Below are 11,184 nucleotides of genomic sequence, written 5' to 3'. Positions count from 1 at the left end.
TGGGTGGGTTGGGTTAACCTCAAACATCAATTTAAATCTCTTAGATATATACGTAATAAAAAAATTTACCGACACACTTTAGAAGATCCCTCTATAAATAATTTTTTCATAATATTAATGTGTGGATGAGTTTGGGTCAAGCTAGTAATATACTAATATTTGACAGGGGCCTGGAACATTTCTTGTCCAATACTTTACAAATTTATTATTTAGATTTTTCTTTATATTTGATCATAAACACATATTATTCAATAATAATGTGTGACTAAGATGCAAGGTTTTATGCATTAAATTCATTTTGAGACAGCTAAGTTTTCCTTTAACAGTTAACCCCTAACAGTTAAAGAATAATCCAGATTGACGGATAGAATAAGTAAACGGGTCAAAATCACCACCCTTACTATTATGAACTGAAGTTGGCCACTAGTCTTTAACAACTTTTTGGACTTCTTTTTTCAAATACAGGAGTTTTTGTTACATGTATCTTAGCCGAAAGCTAACTGCAAATTAGAAGACATGGATAACGATCAATTTTGGGAGAATCCAAGCCCCGTTTCTGTTTTTGTTTCCGGATTCTATATGAATATTAGAAACAAAGATTGTGTGTATTATGGTTAAGAAACGTACTTTTCGGTTTCTTTCACTTCCTTTTCTCGAGACAATATCAGAAGTGTCTTGAAGCCATGATTGATACATCCGACCAGGAATTATAGTTTGTTCATAATCCTTGATAGGAGCTGGGCCCCGTTTTGCTCTTTTCTGAATGGTCTTTGCATACGCCTTTGCAAGGTCAATAATATTCGATTTTTATTGAAAATAGTTTACTTTTTTTTAGGTAAGGTAGACCTAAATGACTATATGATTACCTTATCCTCATTAGATTGGTGATTGACATGATCCTCTGGATGTTGCTCATGTATCACATCAGCTACAAGAACCTAAAAGTCAATAACTATTCACAAAAAATATTCCTAGACTAGAGGTGGAAAAACGGGTTGACTTACCAATGAGCTTATAGCTCAGTGGTACCCGATGCCTTTGATCCCTGAGCCCACAGTGGGGGAAGCTTTGACCCAAGAAAGGCGCAAGTTCGATTCTCAGTCTGGGCGCCCCACATGGAATTATTTCTCCCCCCGGGGGGAAATTTGTGAAGTGCTTCGGGGGTCTAGCTAGCTGGGGTAAAGATCGCCTTGCCGTCACTGTGGGTACTGGGAGGAGGTACTTTTCCGGCACAGGTCTCTTTCGGGGTGGGATTGGTGGGTGCTACGGCACACAGGGTTAGCGTGTCCCTGCCAACTTACACGTCTTGACCCAAAACGGGTTGACTTCAGTACAAGTAAAAGTGTGCGAGTTGGGTATGGTTGACCTGGAATATCTTTCATCCAACTCATATTTATTTACAGCTATAGATTTTGAGCAACTTTCAGCCTATTTCTCTTTATGCTAGAAATTCATATATGACCAATGTTACCCGTTAAGAATAAACCATGACCCAATATATATAAGTCTGTGAATGAGGTTTGTAGACGATAAGTCAATACTGATACTTACCATTTTGAAATTCATCTTGGGGAGGTGGAGAGGGTATAAAAGTATTTGGCAGGTCAGTTTGGGTCTGAGAAGGAAACTTATCCTGTGACTCATGGTCCCCTTCAATGTAGTCACCTTCAATGTCAAACCTGTTATTAAAGAGAGTCAAATTATTTTCTCCATATGTTATTATTAATTAAGTCTAATTATCATGAATCAACCAACTATCGTTATAACATAATAAGTGAAACCAGCCACTAGCAAGGATAGACTGTTACTATAAGCAAATTCATATTCATATCATTGTATGAAAGAAAACATGCAGATGTCACTAAGATACCAATAAAGTACCTCTCAAACTGATTGAAAGAAGCTGCATCAGCCCAGTGAGAATCAAATCATTGATAACCTGAGTTTCATTGAATTCCAATAACCACAAAAGTATAAACAACCTGTAGTAATAGCCAAGATCATTAAGAAGTAGCAGTTTTCATAGAAAGTGATTTCATTAGCTTTTGTGTTTCATCTTTATACTCATTACTTGCTGTAAAATGTATTGTGCCAAATTATTGTATAAGTAAATAAAGAAAATAAGTCATGTTAATAGATTAATTAGAACAGATAACATCTAAAACAAGTAAACCATGTGCAGAATGAATTATTTTGGGTTCGGTGCAAATTTATGGGAGGCCAAATGGGAAGTTTCAGTAATACATATAATAAATTGAACCTCAACTATAAATATTTATGGTATTACCTAAACTTTAGGGTGGCTAGCGCCCCCTTTTGTCTCCATTGTGTTCCGCCTTTGGTACTTGATGAAATTATAGTCACTGATCCAGAATATACACAAACAAAGCTAAGAAACTAGTATCATTAATGCGTTCCTAGATCTGAATGTATACCTAAGTCACCATTTTAGTATGTTTTATAAATGTGGATCATGAAGAATCATCCAAAACCGCCATCAAGTCCTGATGAACATCAAATTTTGCAGAATCTTCAATCGATGAAATTAGAGTTCAAAACTGATTCATGAGATTTCCTATAGCAGAGACTTCAACTTATTGTACACAATCATCGACCAAAACAACTATAAAATCATGAATCAAAGAAGAAACAGGTCATGACTTTTTGAAGATGAACATAAAATCAAAAGTAGATTGATGTTTGTTTTTAGATGATGAATTCAACATAACGTCTGCTCGAAATCATGTCAGGAATACTCGAAATCAGATTTTAACAGATGAATCTCTTTAATTCGTTCCAATCGATTTGTTGACCAACTATGAACAATCATTGACTTGAAGATCATGAATTCTGAGATGTTTCTCCATTCGTGTTAATGATTCTCGAAGCTTCAATGATCGTCCAGAAACCTGAATTGGTGATTAACTCGTATTGAAATACTCCAACTCGTTCTAAACTGATCAATCTATGAAGTTATTCAAACAAATATGAAATCGAGATCGATCACTGCACATTCTTTGTTGTTAATCCAATCTATATTATCACGATTGTTAGGATTTGAATGTAGATCACAAATTCATGCTTGGAATGTTTACATTTAGTTTAGGGTTTATGAAAATGAAATTTGGGAATGAAGAAACACGCTGGATACCTAAATTTGATTTACAAAATTACTGTTTTGCCCCTCCGCGTTTTTGATATAAAATTATATTTTTTCTTAATGTGAGGCCCATATTTACTTATCCGGTTTGTACCCTATTTAGTGCTTATTCAGTCCAATATATATATATATATATATATATATATATATATATATATATATATATGGAGATTATTATTTTTAAATAGACATCCGAAAAAAGAGATGTCCCAGACCATGAAGCCATAAAAAACCACTTCATAGTCATCCAACCCTTGGAAAAACACATCTAATATTCCTAGTAAAATTTATCCCAATAAAAAACGCATCTGATAATTGAAGGGTTATGAACAAATTTGAGTTAACCTCCATTTCTACCCTATTTTCATAACTCTGATTCACCACTCTCATTTAGGGTTTTACTAATCTCGCATCAATTCACCAATCAAATCAATCGAATTCATACAAAAACTGCAATTTCGCACGTCGAAGACAATTCAATCGACCTCCAGGTACTTCAGTTTTGATTCCAATTCCATGTATCTCAATTTCGCTAATTGATCGATTTAATTCTGTATCGAATGCTCTAATTTTTAACATTTGGTTATTAATTTGACTGAATGCAAGTATAATTTATTTACTTTTTTAGGAATCTGAAGTCAACTCCATTTTTTGCTTTAGATTGTATACATGATCCAATTATAGGATGTTCACACATAAATTAGGGCACATATATGCACATGTATATGTGTGTTTGCGCTTGTGAAATTGTCGTTTTAACTTTTAACGAGAATTTTGGTTTTGGCATGTAGAAATTTCACATTTTCCTGATGATCAGACAGTTAATTTTGGTTTCGTTTGTTTTCGCGCAGTTAGTTGCGTCATAATGACAGTTGAGTTGCTATGTGTGTTTGTAAATGGAAGGTGGAAGATATGAGTATCTTGGAAGATAGAATTAATTTGTTCATGTATGGAGAATTTTGCGAATATGATTGGCTCAAAAGGAATAATAAAAAGGCATGAATTCGTGCGGATTCTTATACAATGTCTATATTCGTTAGGTTATGAGAAATCTGCAGCTTGTTTGGAATTAGAGTCTGGGGTTTCATGCAAGTCATCTGAGTTTAAGTTGCTTGAATCGTTGGTCTTTAATGCTGATTGGGAGGGTTGTATCAATAACCTTTATGAAATGAAGGAGATGAACGATGAACAAAGGGACGCTGCTTTGTTTCTTGTTTCCCAACAGTATTTGTTTGAGTGTTTGAATCGGGGCGATGATTCTTTAGCTTTGTCGCTATTGCGTAAACAAATTTCAAAATTGAAAGTAGGTAGAGAGAAAGTGCACCAGCTTGCTTTTAGTTTGTTTTCACTTGGTGAGTTGGGGTTGAATAAGGTTCACGAAGGCGGTGATGTTTTTCAAGAATTAAGGAGAAATTTAATTAACGAGTTGGAGAAATTGCTTCCGCCGCCAATTACTGTTCCATCTAGAAGATTGGAATATCTAGTTGATAAGGTGGTTGGTTTTCAAACTGATTCATGCATTTATCATAATTCTTCTGATCCGGTTTCGATCTATAAAGACCATCGTTGTGGGCGTGATAAGATTCCTACAGAAACTGTTCAGGTGTGTAATTAAAATTATGATAAATTATTTTAATTATCATGTAAGTAATTAATTACTGTAACCTGTAAATTGGGCAACTAGAATGTTCGTTAATGGTGATTTATAAATGCACCGATGGACGGAGTGAGTAACATTGTCAAAATTTTGCAGATTTTGTCGGACCACCAGAATGAAGTTTGGTTTGTTCAGTTCTCTAATGACGGCAATTATTTAGCATCTTCATCTAGTGATTGTACAGCCATTATATGGAAGGTAACTATTATGTTTCCGACAAAGTTGATATTTTTTGAGATTCTACTTATGGAAAATCTTAAAAACTTGTTGACTTATATGTTACTTAAAGAATTTTAGGAAAAACATATATTCTTGTTTGTTACCTGTAGATTGGTAATCTGAACGAACCTAGAAATTATAAATTATAATTAACCATGTGTTCTGCAATGACACTTACGTGGTTATAGTGCATATCTTGCTCCAGTTATTAAGAATGAATGATTCTAAATACCTGTTTGGTTGCAAAAAGCTTTTATGTTATGATGGCATGTTGGTCAATGTGTGTTTTGTTGTGGTTACACATTATCTGGATCTGATATTTGTTGTCACTGGTCTTATTCTGTTCAGTGAACTATGGCTTTCCTAATGGAGTTCATGGATCAAACTAGTTTTCTCATGTCAATAAAGAACTATGAATTTATTTTATTTTTTGTTTAATAAGCGGTAGAAATCACGATTGATATTCATGTACTGATTGTACCTATTATGTGACATGTCCAATTTATGAAATCTTAGATTTACTTGACGTATTCACATGAGAAAGTGATGGTATTAATCCACATTAGAGTGAGTTACTTGATGTCGTGAACAGCTTTACTTAGATTGTATTATTAACAATTTAGTAGTTACTTGATGTCTTGAACAGCTTTACTTAGGTATAGCAATTGTGTTATAAACAATTTAGGGTTGACCTAGCAGGGTCAAACATATACATATAAACACATGAGACTGACGAGTTAATTCTCTTAAGAATCACTAAATTTGATTACCGATGTAAATTATTACTTAAACTTCTTGTAGCTCGTGTGTAATGGACAATGGCGCACATTAACACTGTAATAAAATGATTAACAGTGGGATAAAATATGAATGCATAGTATATTGTTTTATTTCTGTCATGCACCAGCATTAGGAGACTGATTGTAAACTTTTCTGCTCAATTTGTTCAGGAAAGTTTAACTTCTCTATACTATGCACAAAAGGGGAGTTGGGCACTTAATCTTATAATGGCTTGAGTGCCTCCAACTGCCAATTCAGGTGAGACATGTGTTCAGTTTGACAGTTCAAACCAGTCTGACACGTCAAATTATTAAATTTATGTGCTTTTATTGTAACCTCTAACAATCAATGGCCTTAAACACCTACATTATAACCTAATAAGTACTCATATATAGGTTAATCCAATACCGACACTGAATCTTGGAGTCGTTGAACTTAATATGACATTTTAGGTTTGACTTCAAATTTCATGACTTTCTTGAATATTGACTATGCCAATGTTTTGTATGCATGTCATTTTTAAATTTCATCATTTTCTTGTTTTCTAATTATTATTCTTGAAAGTGTTGGTGCAGGTAGTAGAAGATTACAGGTTGGTTCTAAAACATACATTAAGAAGTCACCAAAATCCCGTTTCTTTTGTCGCGTGGAGCCCGGATGACACAATGTTATTGACATGTGGCAGTTCAGAAGTCCTTAGGCTTTGGGACGTAGAAACAGGTACATATAAGCGCACGTTTGGTGACAACAGCTTCCTTGTAAGCTCGTGTGCGTGGTTCCCGGACTCGACCCGTTTCGCATGTGGTAGTTCCGACCCAAAAAAGGGCATATGCATGTGGGATTGTGAAGGAAACGAGATTAAAGCATGGAGAGGAATGCGTATGCCTAAGGTGTCAGATATTGCTGTTACCCCAAATGGAGAATATTTAATTAGTATCTTTTCAGAAAAGGATATTCAGATACTAAATGTGGGTACGAATGTCGATCGTGTTATATCTGAAGAGCACCCGATTACATCTCTTTCCCTTTCGGGAGATGGTAAGTATATAATCGTTAACCTAAATAGCCAAGAGATTCATATGTGGGACGTTGACGGGTCGTGGGCAAAACCGTTGAGGTATACGGGTCATCAGCAGCATAAGTATGTCATCCGTTCTTGTTTTGGTGGGGTCAATGGCGCGTTTATTGCCAGTGGCAGCGAAAATTCACAGGTATATTCTACATCCATACTTAAATATGAATCAACGGGGCCCGCTTGGTAGTGGGGTGTGATATTTCAAAACATATGCATCAATATCTTTCTTTGTCATAGCAGGTGTATATATGGAATAGACGTAGTTCTGATCCGATCGAGGTGTTATCGGGCCATTTAATGACTGTAAACTGTGTGAGCTGGAATCCAAAAAGACACCAAATGTTAGCATCCGCTAGCGATGATCAAACGATTCGTATATGGGGGCCAAATCATTCGTCGAAGATTCAAAAATTGTAGTTAGGGCTTAGATACATATCTTGTGTTTACCAAATGCTTTCATTTGATGCATTATATTTTGTGCATTTCTAATGTGGTTTCTAATTTGCTACAAGCTTGTTTTCTGTTTTGTTAGTTATGAAACAATAGATATGGGATTTTGCAACAGCAGTAATTTACCTACTTTCTTGTATGTGAAGTTTTCTGTAATAAAATGTAGGATTTACTGCTTAATTGATTCGGTGTACTAATTAGTAGAGTAATAATTACCCTTTTTATCGAATAATAACTATCGATTTTTTTTAAAGCAAATTTTATTTTCGGCATCAAAGAAAATGTACGTTGTTACATTTTCGTTATTGTTCTTCTAGAGGTTTGCTTTTTGACGGTTTAGAGCATCAAATTGATTTATATATAGCTCTACAATAACGCACAAATGCACAATAAGCTTATGGTTCCATTTTTTTATACATGTATTTTTTAGAATTCAAAGCATCGACTTATATTTTACTGTAGAAGTATCGACGTATTTTGCATCGACTTATATGTATTTCTTTATAATTATACTCATTTGACGCTACTTCTCTACTGATCAATCTCATTGCCAAAGTTGTCACTTCACTTCATCTGCGGTTTGCTTCATTCAGAGATCAATTCCCATTGGCGCCCGTTTGGGAGAAGCTAACTTCATAGTTTGTTCGGATCTTTGGTGGTTCTATGGGTTTAGGTTCGTGGTTTCGGTAGTAGTTTGGTTGATTCCTTGTTTGTGGTTTGCAATGGTAGTTTGTTGATGTGTTTTGCTACCTTTAGTTTCAGAAGTAGTGGCAGAGTCCGTAGCAACTAGGGCTGTAAACGAGCCGAGCCGAGCCCGAACTTTACACTGTTCGAGCTCGGCTCGTTTGGTTTTCATAAAACTCGAGCTCGAGCTCGGCTCGAATCGAACTTTTATTTTTAGCTTGAGCTCGGCTCGTAATTCAATTAAAAAGCTCGAGCTCGGCTCGTGTAGACCTCGTTTATTTCTAATAAATTTGAACTTGCTTTTAAGAAGAGTTATTAAGTGTTCTTTAGCTTATGGGTTGATCTCCCTGTGTTTAATGCCTAAAACATTTTTACCTTTATTTATTAACCCAAAAAAGGAAAAATCCATGGAGGGCATGTATAGATAAGGATTTAATTAGTTATCGATGAAATGTTTCTAGCAGTGTTAATATAGGGAAGGAAAATGAGGATATTCTTACTTGGTGACGATGTGGGATTATCCCACTTCAAAGAATTTTCAAACTTCTTTAACTAACCTTCTGCTTATTTCATATGCCTATAATAAGTGACAGGGGCGTCTTCAGTGCATGTGTGAAGTGTGCAGCCGCACAAGACCTCAAATTTTAAGGGGCCCAAAATTCTGAAAAACCTATGTAATAATTCATTTATTCGTACATCGTAACGGAAAATCTTATTTGCGGTCTAACATCTAACAAGAAAACTTAATAGATTGACGTTTATAGGTATTAAAAACAATATAATGGGAGTATTAACTATAAAGAGTTGGCCAATTACTTCGTTACAAAAAATGTTAGGTTACGATTTTATATAAACAATAGTGTTACTATAACGAGTTGACAACTATTTGAGCATAACACTTTGCAATGGTTGTTTTGAAATTTTTTAATTCTATTGATTACGCTATCATAGCATTATATATTATACGTATTGAAAAAATTACGCCGTAACATTTATAGGGGCTCTTTTTAAGTTTCGAACATGACCTCCGAAATTAGTGAGACGACCCTGATAAGTGAGTAGATATCTTGGAAATTGAGTAGACATAATGAGAAGTGGGATTCACAAGAACGATAAACCTCAACTGCATGCGTGAATCAAAAATCTAATACTCCATATATTCCTATATATTCCTTTTTATTTATAAGTTATGTAAATATGATATATATAAAAAACTATAAATAATATATAAAAAAGCTCGTTTAGGCTCGCGAGCTTAATCGAGCTCGATATTTTAAGCTCGGGCTCGAGCTCGTTTATTAAACGAGCTTTAATTCATGCTCGAGCTCGGGCTCTGGCTCGTTCAGGCTCGACTCGACCCGAGTTTTTAACGAGCCGAGCTCGAGTAGCTCACGCGTAGCTTGGTGTAGTGACCCGAACTTTTCCATGATTATATATATTAAATGAAAACTATATTTGCATGATTAAATGTTTCCAACATGTTAAGCAATCAAACTTGTTAAGACTTGATTATTTGAAATAGGTTTCATGTAGACAATTGACCACCCAAGTTGACCGGCGATTCACGAACGTTAAAAACTTGTAAAAACTACATGATGATATATATATGGACATATATATGGTTAACATGAGATTATGATAAGTAAGTATCTCACTAAATATAACAACAATGAGTGATATACATAAAAAATTAGATTATTGAATTAAGAAGCTCGAAACGATATATGTAACAATTATCGTTGTAATGACATTGTAATGTATATATATATATATATATATATATATATATATATATATATATATATATATATATATATATCATATTAGGATATATTCATACATCATAATATCATGATAATGTAATAATTTAACATCTCATTTCATATGATAAACAATGGATTAATTACATTTAACAGGATCGTTAACTTAAAGGTTTCAAAACAACACTTACATGTAACAACTAACGATGACTTAACGACTCAGTTAAAATGCATATACATATAGTGTATTAAGATGTATTATGTGATGACCCGAAAAATTTCGACTTATTTAAACCAATTCTCTATACGATTTATTATTTTGACACGTTAAACAAAGTCTGTTAGATTGAGTCTCAAAATTTTGGAATTGTTTCATATATACAATTACCTTTGACTACTCTCGACGATTCATGAACAATTATATGTATGTATATATATATATATATATATATATATATATATATATATATATATATATATATATATATATATATATGTACAAGTAAAAATGACTTTCCTACAGTAAAATACTTTTTGCTACAGTAAAACACTATTTAGTACAGTAAAACACTATTTACTACAGTAAAACCGTACTTTGCTACAGTAGCTACAGTGAAAACGACTTTGCTACAGTAACACTATTTGCTACAGTAAACACTATTTGATGTCGACGAACTAGAAAACAAGCAGAAATGAGCTGTCCAGCCTAGCCATGCGATCGCATGGCAAAAGCACTGAAAACCCATGCGATCGCATGGGGACCAAAATCAGTAAACATGCCTATAAAAGGCAGTTTACTCGACGATGTATTTACACAAAGTTTTTTTTATCTCTATATTTATATTTATATTATAATTATAATTTTAAATTTAAGTTTAATAATAATAAGGTATATACGAGGGTGTTTTTAATTCGGGTTTCAAACCGCTTTAAGCTAAGAAAGTATTGGGTATTATTCGGGGTATTGTTCTTGAATCCAAGGCCAACCATACAGTCGTCTACCATCATTACGTCTACGCAATTTGCCTACAATATTGAATCGCAATATTGAACTGTGAGTTTATAGTCTCAGTTTTTCTAAGAATTATCGGACCGTGGATTTATTCGTCCCAGTTTATCACCTTGGGGTGCTCCTATTCTGTTTGTCAAGAAGAAGGATGGATCTATGAGAATGTGCATAGATTACCGAGAATTAAACAAATTAACGATCAAGAATCGGTACCCATTACCGAAGATTGATGATTTGTTTGATCAATTGCAAGGATCAAGTGTTTATTCTAAGATTGATCTACGCTCCGGATATCATCAGCTGAGAGTGAAGGAAGAAGATGTTCCTAAAACCGCGTTCAGAACCCGTTACGGTCACTATGAGTTTCTAGTCATGCCTTTTGGATTAACT

General features: G+C 34.2%; 1 protein-coding gene across 1 annotated transcript; it reads left to right on the top strand.

Annotated features, from left to right (window-relative positions):
- Positions 1-3,432: 3,432 nt before the first annotated feature.
- Positions 3,433-7,521, top strand: LOC139872347 (WD repeat-containing protein WDS homolog). The gene is made up of 5 exons (XM_071860200.1): positions 3,433-3,651; positions 4,012-4,763; positions 4,914-5,015; positions 6,392-7,027; positions 7,132-7,521. Exons 2-5 carry the CDS (start codon positions 4,110-4,112, stop codon positions 7,306-7,308), a joined length of 1,569 nt encoding a protein of 522 aa, XP_071716301.1. The 5' UTR covers positions 3,433-3,651; positions 4,012-4,109; the 3' UTR covers positions 7,309-7,521.
- The last annotated feature ends 3,663 nt before the right edge of the window (positions 7,522-11,184 follow it).

Source organism: Rutidosis leptorrhynchoides, chromosome 10 (assembly GCF_046630445.1).
Source record: "Rutidosis leptorrhynchoides isolate AG116_Rl617_1_P2 chromosome 10, CSIRO_AGI_Rlap_v1, whole genome shotgun sequence".
NCBI lineage: Eukaryota > Viridiplantae > Streptophyta > Magnoliopsida > Asterales > Asteraceae > Rutidosis > Rutidosis leptorrhynchoides.
The sequence above is the reverse complement of the archived record's forward strand: the minus strand, read 5'-3'. Positions and strand labels throughout refer to the sequence as shown.